The sequence below is a fragment of the Erpetoichthys calabaricus genome, chromosome 13 (genome assembly GCF_900747795.2).
Source record: "Erpetoichthys calabaricus chromosome 13, fErpCal1.3, whole genome shotgun sequence".
NCBI lineage: Eukaryota > Metazoa > Chordata > Cladistia > Polypteriformes > Polypteridae > Erpetoichthys > Erpetoichthys calabaricus.
In genome coordinates, this window is record NC_041406.2 from 140,275,867 (window position 1) to 140,299,060 (window position 23,194).

Genomic DNA, 23,194 nt, shown 5'->3' on the forward strand with positions numbered 1-23,194 from the left:
CTGAAGACAAGAGAAAGGCATTGTGAGGCCTGGACTTTGGGGGAGTTTTGGGGTTGTATGCACTTGTGTAAATATTAGTAATGAGTAATGTATAATAAACGTGTGGTGGGTGATTATACGATGTCTGCCTGTCTGGGCCACTTTCCACTATATATATATATATATATATATATATATATATACACACACACACACACACACACAGGTACAGTATATATGACTGCTGAGCTTTTTAATAATGCTGTTATCCATTCTAAGGCAGTGAGTGTTGAGTATATCCTGAACAAAAGGCAGCTGGGTGCTGGTCATATTCTGTGCCGCCTTCACCAAACTTCTGCAGTGGTTTATGTACTTGTGCCAAGAAGATACTCTACCAGGATATGATGACACTATAGAGAGGATGTACTCCATTTGAACAGATGGAAAATGTGAGCTGCCCTCAGATGTCTGATGTAACAGAGGTGCCGGAGAGCCTTTTTGAAATGAGCCAACATGTGTTGTGCACACTTCAGTTTATCAATGAGGTTCACTACAAGAAATTTTACATCTCTCCTCCTATGCAGATGTCAGTGTGATCTACATTCTGCTTTCTGCAGTGTCTGATCAGTTCCTTTGTTTTGTTGACATAAGCATTAGATTGTTGTCCAGCCAACACTGATTCAGTAGGTATGCATGTGCTCTGTAAGTTGTCTCATTATTGTTGCTTATAAGGCCTAAGGGTGGTGTCATCTGTAAATTTATTGATGGTAGTTTAGGCTGTTACACGGTGCCTAAGGAGTACAGAAGAGGGCTCAGCACACTACCCTGTGGACTGCCCATTTTGAGGGTCAGCACTGAAGACGTAATGCTGTTTATCTGCCTATAACAGTTAAGTCCAAAATCCAGTTTGCAGAGGGTGGCATCAAGACCCAACTTGAGGAGTTTGGTGGTTAGCTAAGACAGTCCAACGGTATTAAATGCCAACCTATAAAGTGGACCATGTCATAGCAGTTATTATTTAAATTTAACAGGATGGTGTGAAGTGCAAGCGGTTGTGGCATCCCCTATGGACTGACCGTGATGGTATGCAAACTGAAGGAATAAATACAATGGGTGTGCCTTTCCATTGCCTCATGATATGTTATGCAAAACTGGAGTTAAAAAAGATATTGTTCAAAGAACAGCTTCAGAGTCGCTCAGCCAGGTCCAAAACCTGGCAGCTGCTGAGAAACAAAAGCAAATTAAATTGAAATAATACTGTAGTGGCTATTTTTAGTAGCCAAGTGTTAAGAGATTAGATTCACCCTTGAGATCAGATTTCAGTGCCAGGTCAGTCACCACCAGATCATTCCAAACAAAACGTCTAAGCCGACAGCAAAGTGCAGCTCATTAACTGAGAGACATCAAGGTCATGACAGGAATTTCAAATCAAATCAACAATGTGGAGAACTAAGGAGTTCCTTTAACGTTCTGTTACAGAAAGCGGGTTGTTCTGGTTTCTTCTCATGCCGACTTTGATTTTCTTCTTTTAATCAAACAAAAGAATTTTCTTTGTCTTCTAGACCAAGGCTACTTCTTTTTCTGTTCATTGCAAAATACTTGATATGTTGAAGCAGGCGGACACGGGCACCCTTAACCCCAATGAAGGCACTCGGAGACTCAGAGCAGAATTAAGCTTTATTATATGACACGCTCACTTAAAATGGAACAATGAGCTTCCAGCAATGGGCACCTTTTTCTTTTATTACAATTCTTATCATCATTTAAGCCATTATTCTTCCTCATCTGACTTCTAGCAGTCCTTCCTCTAATTAATTCCACTAATAATTCTTAGTTAAGGGGGTGTCAAACCCCGGCTGTCCATCTTATCTGGTTGATAAGGGCTATTCTCTCCCTCTACAATGATTTACAACTAAAGAGGTCACATTACCTTCTCTAACAAGAGGCCCATTCTTCAGCTCTCTAGCACGTCTGACCTTTGGCTTATGAAAAACTGGTGTTTTCAGGCTTCTACAAAACAATAAAATTATATGTAGGTAGAATGCCAAGAGGGTACTGGGTGGTTTTGTGACCTGGAACTCCTGCAGATTTTGCTTTTTTTTTTCTCCAGCTCTTTGTAGTTTTTTTGTTTTTTATGTCCTCCCTGGCTATCTGACCTTACTTTTATTCTATGTTAATTAATATTGCCTAGTTTTATTTTTACATTTTGTCTATTTTCTCTTTCTTCATCCTGTAAAGCACTTTGAGCTACATCATTTATATGAAAATCTGCTATAAAAATAAATGTTGTATGTAGCATAAGCCTTTTTAATTCTACCTCTTACAGCTTAGTGACACATGATATCTACCAAATATACTTGTGGATAAGTTCTCCTGCAAATAAGTTGGGCCTTGATTTTACAGTATAATTCCTGGTATTTTATAATGTTGGTCGTATAAGTAGAATGTGGAAAACTCACATTCCTGGTATTTTAAAATGTTGGTCGTATAAGTCGAATGTGGAACACTCACGCTATTAGTCCAAGAAATTATGATATGCTAACGTACATCTGAGAGAGGAACCACGGAGCAAATGGCCTTTTTTTTCTGTGTGGGTGTGTCAATGCGCTGTATCAGCGTGCGCTCCTAACTTCTCTATCTCTCTCCCTCTCTCTCTATTGTGCCTATGTGACCACACGGTAATACCCAAACTATTCTGAAGCAACTTTTGCACAGATTTGTGTTTTTTGTATCTCACACCCTCATACACCTTTATCGTAAGAGCATCCCTTATCTACAAAGAAGAAGAAGAACCAGATGGCAGTAGAGAGACAGCTAAAACATAGGCATTGCATAAAGAATCTCCTCCAGGCTTATACTACTGAAGACTGTAGTACTCCAGTCACACCTCAAAACACAGACATTCAAACTAAACAAATTGTTGTGCTTTAAATTAACTAATCTTTATATATAACCTTCATTTGGATCTTGATCTTTGTTTGTCCGCGAATTCCACGCATGCGTAGACCACCTTCCAGTTTAGTACGTTGTTGTTACTCACGAATGTCAACAATGTGCCAGAATAACGAAAAGGGGTGGTAGACAGAGTTACGCTGGTTAGCTCCTGAGGCCTGGTTAGAGAATGAGATTGCCAAAGATAAAAGGTACGTGCCTACGTAACATATGAATGAAAGAAAGACAGTGGGTAAAATGAATGACAATGTAACAGCACATTCCGGAAATTATTGTTACGTTGTAGCCGGCGAGTGCTGTGCGTCTCACAGTTGTACCGTGGCTTGCTCACATGTCAATGAAGTGATCCCTATTTATGCTTTAAAGAGCCTGGATACCTATGTGTCCCCCTTTTATAACCATTGCTCCGTGTATATTGCCTTACTCTTTGGATTACCACAACGCAACCTGCGAGATTAGAGAAAGGTTGAGAAGAGATCGTGAGAAGAAATGACAGTGTCGTGAAAACAAGACGGACTGTGAACGGAGAGAAGCAGAAATGCTCCTACACCACCACATAATTACTATTCGGACAGTGATTCCAAGTAGGCCGTTCCTATCAAACCAATGTCCAAGGGTTTTCTTTTGTAATTTTGTTTCCCTTATAAAAAAATCATAATGCTGTGCGACGAAGGGCCCAGTTCACGATTGGCAGCCGCGTTTAAACAGGGAGCCCTTCACAGACAACTTTAACACGCTCAACGTAGTTGGGCGCACATGGCTAGTTGTTTTATAATAACCTGGGCCAGTATGACCAGGGACTGGAATATCAGTACACTCGTGAAATCACGTTGAATGATCAATTGCCGAGTTGCTGGGGAGTTTGGTAGTTTATGTTTTGTACATAAAGAGTTATGGGTAAGCATTAGGAGAGAGAAAAAAAATTAAGTTTAAAGGAAAAAAAGTGAGGCAAGAAAAAGAATGGATCAATCAAGAGAAAAGGTTATGGACTGGAAGGGGGATTGAGAGTAGATGGAAAATCTTGATAGAAGGGGCGGAAAGAATGGGCCGAAAGGGTTGCATCCCTTTGTGAATGGTGTGTCTTCCAAGAGAGCACGGGCATTACCTGTTCCACTGCAGTATGAAGTAGGGATGATGGGAGGCACTAAGTAGAGCTCTCTGTGGGTACCGAAGCAGGTGGCAGAGAGAGAGAGAGAGCGCCCAGGAGTCCGAGTGCGGCGGAGAGGTCAAGTCTGCTGACAGAGAGCAGAGGAGACGCGATGTTGTCAGATGGGAACTGGAGTTTCGAAGATGTGCAAAGACGGAGTGAACGAGGAGTCACTTGTGTTACCATCTCAAGTGAGGATGGAGGCGTTGGGGCTCTGACTGTGTTGCTCTGAGGGAAGTACTGTGAAATTTCTGTTTTCTTACTGGTTTCAACTGTATTTTAATTTATTTGATTGATTTTAATTACACTCCATATGAATGTATTTCCAACTAACTGATTCATGGATGGGTGGCACGGTGGCGCAGTGGGCAGCGCCCTGCGTGGAGTTTGCATGTTCTCCCCGTGTCTGAGTGGATTTCCTCCAGTTTCCTCCCACAATCCAAAGACGTGCAGGTTAGGTGCACTGGCGATTCTAAATTGTCCCTAGTGTGTGGGTGTGTGTGCCCTGCGGTGTCTGGCACCCTGCCTGGGGTTTGTTTCCTGCCTTGCACCCTGTGTTGGCTGGGATTGGCTCCAGCAGACCCCCGTGACCCTGTAGTTTGGATATAGCAGGTTGGATAATGGATGGATGGATGATTCATGGATTGCCTAATTTGCATAGTGACACTTGTCTTCTTAATAAATATGGACTATCTGTACTTTTACAAGATCAGTTGTTTTCTAACTTGCCCTAGTAAATCTGTGGTTATGAACTACGAGATGTCCCAACAGGGGTAGGTGCCCAGTGCTGCAGGAATCAGGGCCTCACAAGCAGTAGTGTGAGAAATGAATAAAAATTGGTATTTTCCATAAAGTTTCTAGTTCTTACGCCTCTTTTTTTTATTTTCATATTAATTAACTTTTCGCTGTGGAGTTTAAACTTCCCCATTTGCAAATTAATAATGAAAATTAGTGGTGAAAATTATGCACCCAAAACTACCCCCACCTTTGGAAATACCCTAAAAAAAATCCCACACAGATGCAGGAATGCGCACTCCACATAGGCTGTAAGATTTGAACCCGGGGTTCTGTTACCTGCACACTGCTTTCCTTGACCGTGCGCTTTTATTAGCACAGCCAGAAATGTCATTCTACTTTCCTAAAAAACTCTGAACTTCCTCTTGCCTTTGCCCTTTCATTTTTTTGCACATCCTCCTCCTCCGATGATGTTTCAAATATCAACGACAATGCCCTTGGTCATTTTTTGTAAAAAAGGGAAGTCCTGTTGTGTGTCCCTTTTTGTTTTCTTTTGAATCGCTCTCATTTTCCAGGAAGTGTTCCATGCTGATAGCCATCATTGTAAACCCAAATGCATGAAATTACAGGAATGCATAACAATGGGAGTGATAGCCAGGCAAATTGCGACAAAGTGCCATCACCCCTCACACATCATAGTGCCCACTTTCTCCATCAATGCTGAAATTTGCCCCACTTTATTGACTGATGTGAAGGCAATTACCTGCATTACACAGCTGAAGAAAATAAAACAGGTAGACACAAAAGTGTGAATGAGGCTTTAGGGTGCAATAGTCCTAGTTTACCACCCAAAATAAAACTCTTTACTGAGTTTCATGTTTTGCAATTATGATGTTTTCCTGCGAAATTAATTTTGGTGTTATTGCTGCAAACCCCGTGTGCGAATTGAAACTTACCTGTTTTGTTCATCACTAGTGGACACTTTGCAAAACATTAGAACATAACATCAATTATGACAAGAATAGACCATCCAACCCAATAAGCTTGTTCATCCTATTCACCAAGACTGTCCAAAATAACATCAAGTCTAGTAGTTTCGAAGGTCCCTAAAATCTTACTGTTCACCAACTGTCAGGTTCTTTCCCACCCCCACCTGCTAATTTTTTTCTGATTCCAATTCTATGCCTCAGCAACAGGAAGCTCAGGTCCTAGGTAAAGTCAGGGGGCAGTTCCAGGGGTGCAGCTCCGCCCTTTGAGTTCTTTTATATCTCACACAAGTAATACTAGGGTGTTGTACTGTGTTAGTGAGAAGTCAAGCAAAATGAACCCTTTTATTGGCTAACTAAAAAGATTACAATATGCAGGCTGTCGAGGCCACTCAGACCCGGACAATAAAAATCTGAGGTGATTTCAAACCATTCACAAATAATTCATATGAACACAATATCAAAGGAGAGAAATACAAAAAATTATATTAAAATAAATGGCAAAAAAAGAGCACAATCAATAAAATAAGAAGCTCAAGCTATATGGGAACCCTGGCCAAACCACAGCAGTAAGAAATGTCATGCCTTCAGTCCCATGGCTTTGGTTTTATTCCAAACAATTCCACACTCTGTGCGTAACTCTTAATTGATCCCATTGCTTAGCTAAGTGGCTTACATTTTCTTCTTAGAAATTCATAAATATTTGTATCGGTTGCCATAGCTTTAATTTTTTAAGTTTTGTTTGCCATTTCCATTTCTAATTTACCCTTTTTCTGTAACATTTGCTCCCATAATCATGTTCAAATGTTGATGATTAGCAATGCGCAGTGCAGACACAGGTGCAAAACAGCAACGGGATGCTAAAGAGGAGCTCTACCCTCGCTGCGGTTTCCACTTGTCCATTTCTGACAAATCAGTCTGGCACTGAAGTCACTGCTCCCTTTTGTTGACACCATTTGGATACAATTAAGGGAGCAAACTTTACAGGAAAAAAAGGAAAATTAAAAAGAAAACGTCAGTTTTGGCAAAAAAAGAAATATTACAGAATTTCTTAAAATAAAAGAATAAAGGATGGCTTCAAAAACAATGACATCTTTTAACAGTAAGAATGATGCACTGATCGAGAAATTGGTTGGAATAAAAATTAGCAAGGGTAGTGAACCTGGGAACCAGCAATTTATGCCATTTTTGGCTTCAAATTAAGAAAACCTGCAGCTGCAAACATCTCCATCTCTCCATTTTACAGTTTGGCTGCTTGTTTAAGAAAAAAAGAAACAATTAGGTACAATTAGGGTCGTCTAAGATTAAAAAGTTAAAAAAAAAAAAAAAAGAAAGAAAAGAAAAATTCTGTTCAACTGGCAGCAGCAGCTGGTGAACAATGAAGAAAGTGGCAGAACAAAAACCCGTGGCCGCTGCAGCACTCCAGGATCTGAGTGGGACTACCCTGATTCAAACCTTTACCATCATGGATCTCATTATGCTACATTTACTGTATATGTAAATTTGATTCTCAACTCATTAATCTCACATCTACAGAATACAGAGAAATTCTGACCTGCATGAACTAATCACTATACAACACGTTACCACTCTCCTCGCCATAATGTAAGTAACTTCATTTTAATGAATATATAGGTACTGTAAGTACATGAATAGAAAAGGCACCATACAGATACTGTACACAGGCAGGTGGATGGGAGATGCTTTATATTAGACATAAAAACACTGTATAATAGATAGATGAAGATAAAACAGTTTATGATATCATGGACAGTAATGGTGACCAGTTCTGTCCAACTACAAAAGATGTGAAAAAGTCCATGAAAAAAGAAAAAAAGAAAAAAAAACTTTCATAACTTGTGTTGAGTACTGTAATCCACATGGCCATCACCCACACCTATTGTGAAAATGTGCAAGATGTGTGTTTCTGAAATATTTTTAATGCTTACTTCCAGAAAACACAGCATTGAAGATCAACAGAAAAAACATCACTCTCATAATACTGTGTCTGAAAGATATGATATGAAAGAAATTAAAGATATTTAAAGGAATTCTCCACCCAAAAATTATAAGTTATTATAGCGTACTTTAACTATTGGGAACAGAAATTCAAATTAAAATAATTGAGGTGTGCCCTAATTTAAATTCAATTAGGGGATGCCCCAATTTAAAATTTGAGATGTCCTAATTTAAAGTAATTAATGGGAACAACATAATTTAAACTAAAATAAATTGGCGGTGTCTTCAATTAATTATGGGATGGAACAATTTAAAGCAATTGGGGAACTCCCTAAAGTAATTTGAGAATTTCTTTATTTAAATTATGGGATGCTGCAATTTAAAGTAATTAAGGGAACTGCCTAATTTGAATTTAGAGGATGTCCTAATATAAAGTAAATAAGGTGACTCACAAAACTAAATTATTTAGGGCTGCCTTAATTTAAATTAATTAAGGAATGCCCACATTTAAATAAAAGTAATGGGAACAGACAAATTTTAATTTAGATTAGGTCAGCATCCAAATTATCTTAATTAAAGTAATTAGGAGATGCCCTAATTTAAAGTAATAATAGATGATTCCCTAATTTAAACTAATTTGAGGATGCCCTAATTTAAATGAAGATACCATACCATTTTCTAAGCCTGTTTAATTCAGAGCAGGTTCATTGGAGTTGGAGCCTAAAGCAGCAAACATACAGCACAAGACATGAACAATTCTGTAATTAGGATACCTTACTTTAAGTTAAAGTAATTGATGGACTCATCCTAATTTTAATTAAAATTTGGGGGAGTGTCCTAATTTAATGTAATTAGGGGAATGCCCTCATTTAAAGTAATTATGATTCTCTAATTTAAAACTAATTTTAGGATGCCTTAAGCAAAATTAAAGTAATTAACAGGGAACTGCCTAACTCACTTAATTACTTTAAACATGGGGTAGCCCATAATTTAAGGGACTCCCTAATTTAAATTTGGGAATGTCCTAATTTAAAAACAAATTAATAAAGGGGAAGCCTCAGTATAAACTTATGTAATTAAGAGGATACCCTACTTTAAATTAACTAATGGGAAGATCCTATTTAAAAATTAAAATTAGGGTGATGTCCTTATTCATATTAAAGTTACTAAGGGAACACCCCAATTTAAACGGCCATACTTGTAATGATGAGATTAGTGCTGTGGTGCTGTATGTTTTGTAGCTGTACTTTTATCATTTAAAGTGGAACAATGTAATATTCTCAAACCCACTTAATCTGATTCAGGGTTACAGGATGGTAAACTGCCTTGAACAGTGTGCCATTACACTCTCACAAAACACCCACACTGGGCTAGTAGGTAATCACCTTCTGACCGGCAACACATCTCTGAGGATATGAGGTAAACTGGAGGAAAATTCAGGGAGATAAAAGAAGAACATTCATGTTTTGCCCAGTGGCTAGGTGCAGGATTCAAACTCAGGTCAGCAGATCTGTGAGCCACTCAAAAGAAACCACTTAATATGGATCATGCAATTGGAGAATTCTGTTTAACAGTGGGAGGGTCTTCCATAGGGCGTGAAGGCATGGCATTCCACCCTGAACAAGCATTAAATTAACACCCATCACTGTTACTGAACTTGCTTCATCCAGTTCATTTTCTTAAATTTTCATTAAACAAGTGTAATCTTACTTTGTTCAACAGGTACAGCAGAAAGTGACACCCTTTGTGAAATATGTCCTGATGGCTACTTTTCCAATGAACATTCAGCAACAAAGCCATGCATGAAGCACACAGACTGCGGGGAGCTGAAACTGCGACTGCTAATGCCTGGATCTGCTGAACGTGATGCTATATGTGACAGAAATGACAAAGTGGCATCCTCTCAGTGTTTGTCTTCTCAGTATGAATGCCATGCAGGTAAAGTACACCAGCAATACACCTGATGCCTTTTGAAGTATATCGGCCATTTTACTAGCATGTCCATCCATTTGTCCATCTTGTACACGCTGACCTTCTCATTTAATCAGCACACTGAATAACAAATTGCACTTTATATGTTCCAAGGTGCCCTAAACTGGCAAATCAAATGAATTTTGAATATAGGAAGTCCAATTTGACAAATCTTAAATCAAAATCCAAATAAACCAAGCCAAATTTAAATACATACACATACATACATACATATATTTGCTTAAGTTATTGCTTCTGCATATATTGAGTTGAACAAGCTCAATCAAGGTTAATATTCCAAAGCCTTAGCCACTTTTCTCATACACATGTTGAAACTTTTAAAGTAGCCATTTTGTTCAGTGGATCAGTGAAAGCAGACATTTTTCTTTCTTTCCTCAGACATCAGTCTATGTGAGGAGGCCGTTTTTCGATTCATTGCCTCTCAGGGGCTAACGGCGTACCAGCTAGAAGTCTTAATGGACAACCTCCCTGGCAAGAAAGTGGACCGTAAAAACATTGAAAGAATTAAACAAATGTGCAACCCCAAGCAACACATCCTTTACCTTCTTAAAATGTGGATGAACCAGAATAAAGATCAGGAAAAGATTTACAGCATCATTCAAGGTAGGTTGGGCTAATTCTCAAACCCGTAACATGACAAGGAGAGACTGGCACAAGGCAGAATTGCCAGTGCAGAACCCATTTAGAACTGTCATTTTGTCCAACATACAGTATATAGGGCAGGGGTCTCCAACTCCAGTCCTGGCTGCAAGTTTTCATTCTAACTCTTTTCTCAATTAGTGTCTAGTTTTTACTTCTAATTAACTATTTCCCTTTATTTTAATTGACTTTTCTTGAGACTCTGGCCGCTGAATTGATTCTTTATTCCTTAAACGGCACCTAAACATAAATTTGATGTGAAGTGAGCCAACAGATGACCAACTAAGTTTGGACCTCAAACTCCAACCTTCATTCAGTTCCTTAACTTGAAGCCAATTCTTGTTGGCTAGTTAAACTCGTTATTTAATTCCATGGCGCTCATTCTGCCATGGCAGACATTTCCAAAACTGTTGATTTTTCTTTTTTTAAGAGCGCTGTCAAAATGTTTTGTGGACCTGAGCAGATCAACATTACTGAGGCCTTCACCTTTCTTTATTTTCAGGTATTATGTGATGGACACAGGTTGTTATTTATATGTTGGTTCATTTTGTGTCTTAATATTGTTTGGTTGCTTATTAAAGAAAAAAAATAAATAATTAAGGGGCCTGAGTCCTTAGTTGTGCATCAATTAAAATTAAAGCAAAGAGTTAATTATCAGCAAAATGTGGTCATTAATTAAGAAAAGGGTTAGAATGAAAACCTGTAGCCATAGTAGCTCTCCATGACTAGAGTTGGAGACCCCTGATATAGGGCCTTTCCAGTGCTTGAAGAACTTTAATAGTATTACAAAGTTTACAAGAGGAATAAAAAAAAGAACAACTAATTAATGCTATGTACAAACTGAGTAGGAATACTCCAGTCAGATTCTTTTATGACCAGTATCAATCACCAATTGCAAGTTACTATAAACTTCTGAATCCAATGATGTTTCTGTCCTCCGTTTTATATTCTAAGCCCCTTATAACCAGCTTTTTTTTTATGTTCTATATTGAATTGTTAACCTTAGTAATTTTAAAAACCGCCAACAACAGGTGTTTCCTGTTCATTTTTATTTAGTAACATGAAATTCTGTAGGTGTATTGTGAAAAGACCATATAAAATACTCAAAATAAAATCTCCTTAAAATACAGACTTTAGCTAATAAATCACATATGCAAAATATTTATCTATAATACATACAGCATAAAATAAAATGCTTTTCATAATTACAAGCCACAATTCTAAAAAAAAGTTCATAAGGTTAGGCAGTGTGGTGTAGTGGTTAAGACTATGGATTTCCAACCCTGCAGTCGTGGGTATTAAATGGTGCTGTCGACTCTGTGTGACTATGAACAAGTCACCTCACCGGACTTCACCTGACTCTGCTCCATTTGGAAAAACAAACAGGAAATAAACCAAATGTTTATCAAATATTGTAAGTTGCTATGGATAAAAGCCAAACAAGTACAATAAGGTGTTTATCCAGAAGATAAGGCTACATAATTAGTAAGTTTACACATAAAATAAACACATTTGGGTCTTAAGCCTGTTGTTCATTAAGCACTGAGGACAATTTCTAGTTTATTCTTTTAGTAATTAAAATGTGAGTTGCTGTACTAAGCACAAGCTTGAATACATGGGATTCAGAAAGTATTCAGACTGCTTTACATTCTGCACACTTTGTGTTTTACATTTCATTTTAGCTGGAGAAATTTGCCATTTGTACCCATCAATCTATACTTAGTAATCCATAATGAGTTTTCACTTTGTCATTGGGGTTATTGAGGATTATTTAAATTAATTGTACAACACCATAAAATGTGCAGAAAGTGAAGGGGTCTGAACTTTCTGAATCCACATTGTGTTCATTTTAGTGCCCTTTCTCTACTATTACAATTTGCTCGATGTTCTGAAGCCATTCATTGTGTAAAATATGCAAAGATAGGGGATATTAGGACGGGGCAAATCTTTTTTTCACATATTTGATTTTTCAGATCTCATTAATTTGACCCTAATGTGCTAGATCCATAGGTTTCTTTTGATAATTTTTGTCAAGGGTGAGTGCCAATCCCTCATTTTCATTTATATCCTATTTTTTGACTCCCCCCCCAGATGTGAATGAGTGTGAAAGGGTCATCTCAAGGCGTGTAGGTTTTCAAAACCTGACCCTGGACCACTTCAATGCCATCATCAATAGCCTACCGGGAAACAAAGTGAAGGAGAGTGACATCCAAAGAATCGTGAAAACATGCGACTCCAAGCAGTATGTGCTGCAGCTCCTCAGCCTGTGGAAGATTCAGAATGGAGACCAGGACACGGCAAGTGGCCTCTTACAAACTGTCAAAAAGCTGAAATCCCACAAAGTGCCCAAGAGGTTACTCCAAGGCCTGAAGAGGATCATTAAGCTCTTTAACAGCTCTGCCATCTATCGAATTTATCAGAAAATGTTCTTTGAAATCATCCAGGGAAGCAAATGCTGGAATTCCAAAGTCTTCAACGACTAGACGCCCCATATTTCTATAACATCCGATGCAGCTACCATAGCTCACTCGTGCCCGGGTGCCCTCTGTATCCTAAAGTACAAGATGAGCTTGGTCTCCATGCAGAATGCTTTACTTTACCTCTACGTTGGACTTCAGTTCCAGAGCTATTTCTGACTAAAGGTTGCCATCAATAAGCAAAAACTGCCCTTGGTGGAATTTTTGATACTCTCCTGCAGGATTACCGATAGGCAGTTCTGACTACTAACGTACAATAAGCTGTTATTATAAACATGGCAGCTACTGCATTAAGGTCACGAAGACCCTATAGTGATTTACAAGAGGTTTTTTTCTATGTTATATGCATGTTTACGGGTACAGCTGGCATAAAAACCTGTTTCAGATGTAATGTGGGTTGGGCAACGAGCTCCAAAAATATGTCACAAGGGATGAGCACAGGGAGAAACAAAGCAGTCAACAAAAGGCATCCCATTGGTAGGTTACAGGCACATGAAACCTACGCCCAGCTCACCTCCCAACTGGAGGTGGCCTTCACTTCTAGGCTATCCATGGAGTCACTTCCAGGGTCAGGCCTAAAGGTTCTGTGGCCACGCTATACTGAAATGATCCTAAAATATCCCTATGTAGATAAACCCCGCCACATAAATTTTTACAGGTCAAGGCACTGTGTTAGCAGGACACTGTTATGTTAAGAAGTGTAGTAATTACTATGCAACTCACCGTACTACATGGAACCCATCATGGATTATAGCGCCCCATCTAAGTAGTTCAATTAATTTCTAAATTATAAGGTGTTTACTACAGGCACTCAAGTATTATGTGACGTACAATGGTATGACACAAAACCTGTAAAAATTTCAATATTGGTCCATTGAATGCCTTTGACCCTTTTACAGGGCATAACACCATGGCACATTTCACCCTGCACGTCCTTATTTGGGGACAACACCAGGAGACTGCAATCTAGCATTCTGAGGCAGGTTTTCTGGATTCTTTTAAGGCTGACATATTTTCCCTCTCAATAGGCTTCTTAAAGATCATTAGCTTCTGCTCTTGCACAGCTTAGTTCCCCCTGGTGGTTCCACTTGAAAGCTGCACTTCAGCTGGCTGCCAGTGCAGATTTTCAATTTATTTAGAAGGCCCATGGCAGCCTATTGCAATGCTGTACCAGCTGAGTAGCCTTTTACATTTGCAGCCACCTCCCCCTTAATGTATTAATATGTCTAAACATTTGAAGGTTAAGAGCTGTTTAATGTACAGTCCTGGCCAAACCATGTATGGCGTGTGATTACTTTGAAACAAAAATATTTATATTTGAAAAGACAGATTTTAAGTGAAGTTCATGTAAAATAGAATTGGGATGGATGTATATTATAAATATGTCATAATACCATAATTGTGTAAAATGTCACATAAATTAGAATCCCCCAAAATATGTATGACCCATTTTGGTTAATAGGTGCCATACAAATGGGCTTAGAAGGGTTTCACGGGGTAGAGCTTATCCTAATAACACTGGGTACAAGACAGAAGGCAACTCTACTTGGGAGACTAATGTGTGGGTGATGCTGCCATACCCAGTTGCGTAGGGCCCATTCAACAGGGGGTGTGGATGACTCCAGAGCCTGGCACAATTTTCACCCATAGAGAGGAATGTACAATAATTCTAGCACATAAAGTGATATTAATGAAACAACTTCCCTTTTTTAAAAATTTCAATTGGCCTTTCAAGAAAGAGAAACATGTCCTTGTGAACAGTGTAGATCAGTACCTGGTACTGTACATTTCAGTGACACCTCCTTCTGGCCAGCTCAGTTTGCTGTTTTGATCTACCAGAATTTCTCCACTCAACTTTCAGATCCTTTTGCCCAAGAATGACTGCTTATATTTTATGTTTTATTAGACGTTATCCTTCTTGACAAAAGTGGAAAAGACAAACCCCCACCAAAAATTGGGTTCTAACTATTTAATCCAATTCTGTTTGTAATCAGAGTTCAGACCCTTCTCTAGGACATGCGGTTCTGTTCAGGTCCAGTCCTGTTAACTGTCGGGCAGGTCACCCCCTCATCCCAGTGTGTCTTCCATAATGCTGAGCCGTTCAGATTATCATTAATAATCTCATCATGATGCCGGACCCTAAAAAGATGCAATTAAAAGTGATATTGTTTATGGATGTGCTTGAAACAAGATACTTCATGAAATTCTCGATTTGACTGGAACTTCACATGTACAAAAGAAAGTGCACCCAAAAGCACACTGTGCCAGGTTAGGGCTCAACCTCCCAGAAAAACTAATAGTGAAAGCAGGGGCAGAAAATGAACAAGAGTGGCACACACAGGTCTTGGGCTCTCCGTATTAGTGTTGTTTGCATGTTCTAAGTTCATGTGACATTTTACCCAGTCCTAAAGACGTGGTGTTGGTTGATTTGTGACCTGCGTGAATGCGAGTGTGTCCTGTGAACAACCGGCTCTTACGTGGCACCTGATGCTACCCAGTCATGCAGAAAGGTTAACGAGGGATTCTAAATTTGACCAAGTGCACATGTGCAATGGACTGGAGACAAACTAAAAGAAAAAAAAAACACATTCATGTTACTATGTATTTTCCATTGGTTTTTTTGTTGAAATATTCTAATTTTTTGAATAACCACATAAAACCTACACATATAAATATATTCATAAACACACACACTACTACTAATTAAGAGTTACATCTTTTTTTTTTTCTAATTAACAGAATTCCCCGAAACATTTGCTTTAAACAGCAATCAGTGCATGATGTTAATGCCATTATATAAATTAAGGGTGCATATTTATATATTTTACATATAAAACACACCTGTAGAAGGCTATAGATACTGTGATAGAACCACTAGGGCGGGGGCGTACCAACCACCCAACCCGACACAGACAGACACAGGAGGCACACTGATAAAAACAAATGTTTTTTAATTTGTTTCTTCACTTGTAGGCAACGTCTTCCCTGTTCCCACAGTATAACGCAGTCCCAATCACAATACTCTTCTTCTTTTTCTCCTCCACTCCTCCTCTGCAAGCTTTGTCTCCCTCCTCCCCACTCTGGCACACCGACTACTGTCCGCTGGCCCCGTATATAAGGCATCGGAAGTGATCCAGGTCCTCATTGCCCCACTTCCAGAACCACTTCAGTGTGTGGCAGAAGAACCGCCAACACGGGCTCAGGAACAGCTGCAGCGCCCCCTGGCAGCACCCCCAGATACAAACAGGACTGTGTCCAACTCCATCTCCCATAAAGCCCTGCGAGAGTCTGAGGCACGGCTGCCACCCAGGGGGACTGCCATCTGGCATTCTGGGGGAGGTAATGCTCTGTCAACAATTGCTCCCCTGGTCCTTCCAAGGCAGAGGAGTCCCGGCCGAGCAAGTGCCCCAGCCATCCATGACATGACATGACACTACATACACACTGTACTGTATATAGTACTCAAAATTATGTTTTTTATATATATATATATATATATATATATATGAGTATTAGTGGTAATTAAGACTTGCCTTCTACAAGGAATTTTGTTTTTCTTGTGAAATAGATAAGCCATCATGATAGTATTAAGAACTGATAAAGTTCCAGAATACTGAAGATGTACATATGAACTAGAGTGATAATTTGTAATTGTGTAGGAGCAAAGCAGACATGTGAATCAACAAAGAATAATTCAGGGGAAACAGACGGTGACAGTCCTGATATCTTAAGAGATATTTTAGATGTTATCAGTTTAAATGACAGAATACAACAATGGGAAATTCACTGACATTAAAAGACTCTTCCATTATGCTTCCAGATAACACAATAAGATAAAATAAATACACATCTAATACATCAGAAATGGATAGAAGGAAAAGACCAAATGGTGTGTCTTATATTTTTAGAACAATGCAGGCCATTCTGAGATAGGAAGTAATTTTACAGTAATAATTTTTGATTTACTTACATAGTATTGATAATGATTCTCCTGCAAATTTTTATCTGTAAGATAAATATGATTAAAACAGTACATAAGTGGCACATGACAACGCTGAATGCCTACCATCTATCTATCTATCTGCACGTACTGTATTCTACCAGAAATAAAACAATTACAAACAGTTTATACCCGTTCTATACAAAGCAAATTGCCAGAGGATTATAATTTAAAAGAAGATATATCAGATAGCTATAAACATAATACAAAAGACTTGAATTCATTACAAACGTCTGCAGTTTGAGGGCTTTTTTGTTTGTGGAGAATCTAAGTTTACACGTACGTTTCGCATTCTCGTAAAAAGGTTTCTTATTGGAAACTTTACACCTGTATACATCATATTCGGCCAATACTGATATGGGCCAACAATATATGCCTTCTTTCCCACAGTTGTGTTGTAATTGAGAAATCCAAACAGCACATAATCATAAAACTACGGTAGCATATTAGAAAAAGTACGTCGAGAATAAAGTCGACACGTTGCCTTTATTCTCGACATTTCCACTTTATATTCGCCGTTTATGTGGAGATTAAAGTCGACATTCTCACTTTACATCCTTCTTTTTTCTCTCTCTAGTTTAACTTTGCCACGTCGCAGACTTCATTTTAAAAATCAATGTTTAATTTACTATATTTCCTCAAACCCCGTCGTAACTGATGTAGCACATTAAATGCTTTGTATTAAGCGTTCCCCGACCTGTGTTAATAAAGAGATCACCACACAGAATACATTCATTTTATGATATTCCTGCTATCTGAACATTTACAATGCTCAGATGAATTAACATGTACCGGGGAACACTTAATACGAAGTATTTAATGTGCTACATTACTTATGACAGGGCTTGAGAAAATCTAGCAAATTAAACATTGATTTTATGATGGTTTACGACGTTGTAGGCCTACTTTAATAACTAAAATAAACTACGATAATAAAGTCAACATGTCGAGATTAAAGTGGAAATGTCGAGAATAAAGTCGGCATGTTGACTTCATCCTCGACATACACATTTGTTCTTCATCGTTTCCGTACTTTTCTTCTTCTCCGTAGCTCTAAAACGCTTCCGCATTAAACCAATTAAAGCCACTATACAGTTTCCCAGTAAAAAACTTGGAGATGTCCTTCCAGAGCCATTTCGTGTACTGACAGCGCCTAAAGAGATGCTGCGCCGTTTCTGGTTGCATTCTCCAAAAGAAACAATTACCATCCGTTATCTTTAATTAATTTCTGAAGAAAGTGCTTCTCAAGAGAAGTCGTATTTCTAATCTTAAATTCGCCGTACTCCGTTTGCAATAAAATATTTATGAGGCAATAGCCAAACTTCTTCCCAAGCACCGGCAGGCACTATTCTACCGCCTGTCCTTTCCTGTGTTACCCAAAACCCTGCTCCCATGCGCCGGGTACGTTACTCCCTGCAAATTCAGGCACCGCAGTTAAATCCTTTGATTAAACATTTCGTACCCGGCGCACGGGAGCAGGGCTTGGGCAACACAGGAAAGGACGGGCATACATACACATATAATATATATATATATATATATATATAATATACACATAATTATAAACAATTGAATAATGAAACATTAGCCATTTTATGTCCTTACCAGTCACAATGAAGCTGCCGATTTGAACAGCGCCGGGAACGATGATGAAACGCGCGCGAAAAGCGCTAACACCTGAGCCGCTTCACACAGACCACGTGGTGTGCAGAATGCGGCGAGAGTGGACTGACGTTGCTGACGCGCATTCGCAGTAAGTCCTTCTTGCCGCGTTCCTGCGCTGAGACGTCGACGACTCGTCACGTGTGCTATTCCCGCTTCTTCTTTTCTGGACACCCTGAGCGTCCCAAAAAGGGCTGCGAGAGTTGGAAAAGCCGTAAGGGACTGAAAGGCCTTTCCATTAAGTGTTAAGTGGTAAATCGCATGTAAATAACTTTATTAAACACTATTTAATAATTGTACGTGCTTTATTGAGGTTTTTTTTATGACGATGATGTTGTTACAGTAACTATAATTTTTCACGTTTGAGAAAGCAGCAGACTGGGCGTCATTTTTGTGGACAAGGAATCCTTATAAGGTTTTGTTCAATGTAAATTAATATAAATCTGTTCGCGATACGAAAATTCGCCTTTTGGAGGAGTTGTCAGGTACAGATTAGCTTTGCAAATTAGCGGGGACCTCTATTTATCTAACTGTCTATCATCCTCAGACTCCTTCAATCTTTGCAGATTTTGTTATTTTGCAGACTTGTGCGAAAATCATTCAAAATCCTATTTTCCTACATAAAGCAACATTCAGTGCCCCAGAATGACAAAGTGCAAACTGGATTTTAGAAGTTTTTGTAAATTGATTTACAATAAAAAATTAAAATACCCCATTGACACCAGTATTCAGGTCCTTTGCCCAGTACAGTACTTGGTTTAAGTATCTTTAGGCACAGTTACAACCCGCAGTCTTCCTGGGTCTGACATGATGTGCTTCACACATCTGAATTTGGATATTTTCTGCCATTCTTCTCCTCTGAGGACCCTTGCACGCTCTGTCAGTTTGGTTAGAGACCGTTGGGGACAGAGCCCTTTTCAGGACTCCAGAGGTGTTTGTTTGGGTGCAAGTCTGGGCTCTGGCTCAGCCACTCAAGGACATTCACAGAGTTGTCCCTAAGCCTCTCTTTTGTGATGTTAGAAGGTGAATCTTTGGTTCATAATTGTTCAAAACTTTCTGAGCAGGTTTTCATTAATGATATCTTTGTACTTTGCTCGCTTCATTCATTGTCCTCTCAACCCTGTCTATTGTCTCCCCCTAGCCACTGATGTTGCTATGACTTTGCTTCATTATTTGAATGGTGTAGCACAGACGATGAGTAGTAACTGCCTTTCCTCTAAACATGACACTAATTATGGTTTTATACGACCAAAGAATCTTGTTTCTCACAGCCTTAGGAGTCCTTTAGGTCCGTTTTGCAAACTGCATCAGGGCTTTCACATGCATTTTACTGAGGAGAGGCTTTCTTCTGGAAACTCTGTCATAAAGCCTGCAGAGTGTTGCAGTGCTGGTTGTCCTTCTTGAAGTTTCTCCCATTTCCACACTGGATTTAGCTCAACTTTCAGACTTTCTATAAACTGGTGTACACCTTTCCTCATCAATTGAATTTACCACAGGAGGCTCAAAACAAGATGTACAAACATCTAAAAGATGTTCAATAGAACAGAATGCACCTGAGCCAAAGCAATGGGTCTGGATACTTGTGCCAGTAGGAAATTTCAGTTTTCATTTCTAATTAAATTTGCAAAAACCCTGTTTTCACATTGTCATTCTCAGGTATTCTTTCATTCTCAGGTGATGTTTGACATGGGGAAAAAGTGACTTAATATGATTTTAGCACAAGACTGTAACATAGCAAAAGCTGGAAAAAGTGAAGGGGTCTGAATACTTTCTGAACTCTATCTATCTATCTATCTATCTATCTATCTATCTATCTATCTATCTATCTATCTATCTAACTATCTATTTCTCTATCTATCTATCTATCTATCTATCTATCTATCTATCTATCTATCTAATCCTGCCTAGTATGCCAAATACTGTTATCCTGCCTACTATTCCAAATTCTATCTATCTATCTATCTATCTATCTATCTAATCCTGCCTAGTATGCCAAATACTGTTATCCTGCCTACTATTCCAAATTCTATCTATCTATCTATCTATCTATCTATCTATCTATCTATCTATCTATCTATCTAATCCTGCCTAGTATGCCAAATACTGTTATTCTGCCTACTATTCCAAATTCTATCTATCTATCTATCTATCTATCTATCTATCTATCTATCTATCTATCTATCTATCTATCTATCTAATCCTGCCTAGTATGCCAAATACTGTTATCCTGCCTACTATTCCAAATTCTATCTATCTATCTATCTATCTATCTATCTATCTATCTATCTATCTATCTATCTATCTATCTATCAAGTCTGGGAGACAGAGGTACAGTATACGCATATCAGAGCACCGCCACTGCCATCTCACAGCTCCAGGTCCTGTTCCCACAGCTATTACGTTTACTTACTGTTTAGTTTGCAAGTTTTCCTTGATTATTCCTCTCAGTGATGTGCAGATTAGGTTAATTCAGTAGCGTATCCACAAATTTGTTGGTGTGTGCGCATATATGAAAGTAGGTGGGCAAATAATTTCACCCTGATAAGACGATGTATAGTACTTGACCATCGGCAACCACACAAAGGCAAATTGAAAACTAAAAGTTGATTGGGTGGGCAGGCAGTCACCAATTCATGCCCACCTTTGGCTATGCCACTGGGTTAATTGTTACCATTAGATTGTTCCGGTATGACTGGGTTCGCCATCAGTTGTGTAGAAATTGAACAGATGAATGTGTACAACATGCTTGAAGTGACACCCTTTCGTCCCACTTGACCTGTGCTCATTTCGTGATCTGGTCACTGTCTTGTCAGTGACCCCAGTCAGTGCTGGTTTGTGCCTTGAACCCAGTGCTGCTAGGATATGGCTCTGCCTCTGTGACCTTAAACTAGAAATAACAGGCTTTATGATGGAAGGATGAATGAACTGTGCATTTAAAAAGCTCACGCATTGTACACGTTTACAAATATTTTTAACATACAATGCGATGAAACCTAAACATGTCAATGAATGGCTATGTTTATATGTTTCAGGAAGTTTTTTCTTCATAAAATGTTTTGCGGCTTTGCTCCTTTTGTATTCCTCGTTTCACTTTTGCTGTGTAGAAAAAATGCATTTAAATATAAGGCAGATCGTAAGTGATGGGTCATAGTTCAGTATGCTAAAAAAAATGTGTTTGATATATTTTTTATAATTTTTCTTTATTTATTTTTTATTATATTCAGTTTTAAATTCTAATAACTTTATCATCTGATAACATATTAGTGCACATGTTTAAAGATTTAGTGGTCTTCACAAATGGTCAGATTAAAAAATGGTGAAATCAGTAAAGACTGGTTAATCAGTAAGTTTTATTGCAAACCTCATACCCAGATTTATTTTGTGTTTAATGTGTTTGTGTCCACTACAATGCCTAGAATGTCATATTACTATTTTTAATAATAAAGAATTTATGCAGAATGATCATTTGGATTACTGCTATGTATTTAGAAACCAAAGTTCTTTGGTAAAATAAAAAGTACTTTTTAGGGTGTTAAACTTCTGGAGTCTCATCCACTACTGGTCACTGCTTCCTGCCATCAGCATAGGATCAGGCTATCCAGGCTAAGCCTGCCCCTGGAAATTGGATAGATGGATGATGTGCATATCAGGACAAAAACCAAGCCAGGAAGTCCACAGAACTTTCTATAGGCCTCTGTGATCAAACTGTAGTCGAGGCATAGATTAAGGAAACGAGGTAAAACCCTTTCTGAAGCTCTGTGTGTTCCCAGGGGCACAGTGGCCTGTGAATCATGAAACAGAAGAAGTTTAGAACCCACTAGGAGTCAACTTAGAGGTGGCTGTCTGACTAAACTGTGTGACTAGAGGGTCCTTGGTCAAGGAAGTGACCAGGAACCCAATGGTCACTCTAATAGAGTTTCAGAAGTCCTCCACTGAGATAGGAGAACCTTTCATAAGGATGGCCATTTCAATTGCTCTCCATGAATGAGGCAATTAGGGTAGATTGGTTCCCTGCCTTGTGCCCTGTGTTGGCTGGGATTGGCTCCAGCAAACCCCCGTGACCCTGTGTTCGGATTCAGCGGGTTGGAAAATGGATGGATGGATGGCTAGATGGAAACCACTCTTGAGTAAAATGCATTTATTTAAAGGACTCTGAAAGAATGAGAAAAATAGATTTTGTATTATGTTGACATAAAAAAGTGAACTCTCTGGGCACAACTTCAAGCACTCTTTCTGGCAAAGACTAGCAACTGCTCATCTCCTGCCTAATACCATCCTTAGAGTGAATTATGGCGGTGGTAGCATCATGCTGTGGGAGTGCAGTGACAGGGAGACTGGTTGGTAGTGAGGGAAGGACAAATACAGAGAGGTCCTTGAAGACTCAGAGTGCACACCGTCTCAGACTGTGGTAATGGTCCACCTTTCAGCATGACAATGACCCAAAGCATACAGCTAAGTCAATGGTGAAGTGGCTTCAGGATAAGCCTCTGACTGTCCTTGAGAGGCCCAGCCAAAGCCCAGATTTCAGCCCCATAGAACATGTATGGAGAGACCTGAAGGTGACAGATTACAGACACTTCTCATCCAGTCTGACTTGGATTGAGTGAATGTGCCAGGAAGAATGGGATGAAAGGCCCAAATCCAGGTATGTAAGGCTTGCAGAGAC

At 39.0% G+C, this 23,194-nt stretch overlaps 1 protein-coding gene across 1 annotated transcript in view; it reads left to right on the forward strand.

The window, feature by feature from the left end:
* Positions 1-15,000, forward strand: part of LOC114663662 (tumor necrosis factor receptor superfamily member 11B-like) — a 37,545-nt gene extending 22,545 nt beyond the window's left edge. Inside the window, exons 3-5 of the mRNA XM_028817554.2 lie at positions 9,481-9,696; positions 10,129-10,353; positions 12,481-15,000. Coding sequence (XP_028673387.2) covers positions 9,481-9,696; positions 10,129-10,353; positions 12,481-12,872 — 833 coding nt within the window. The 3' untranslated portion in view covers positions 12,873-15,000. The remainder of the gene's footprint in view (positions 1-9,480; positions 9,697-10,128; positions 10,354-12,480) is intronic.
* The last annotated feature ends 8,194 nt before the right edge of the window (positions 15,001-23,194 follow it).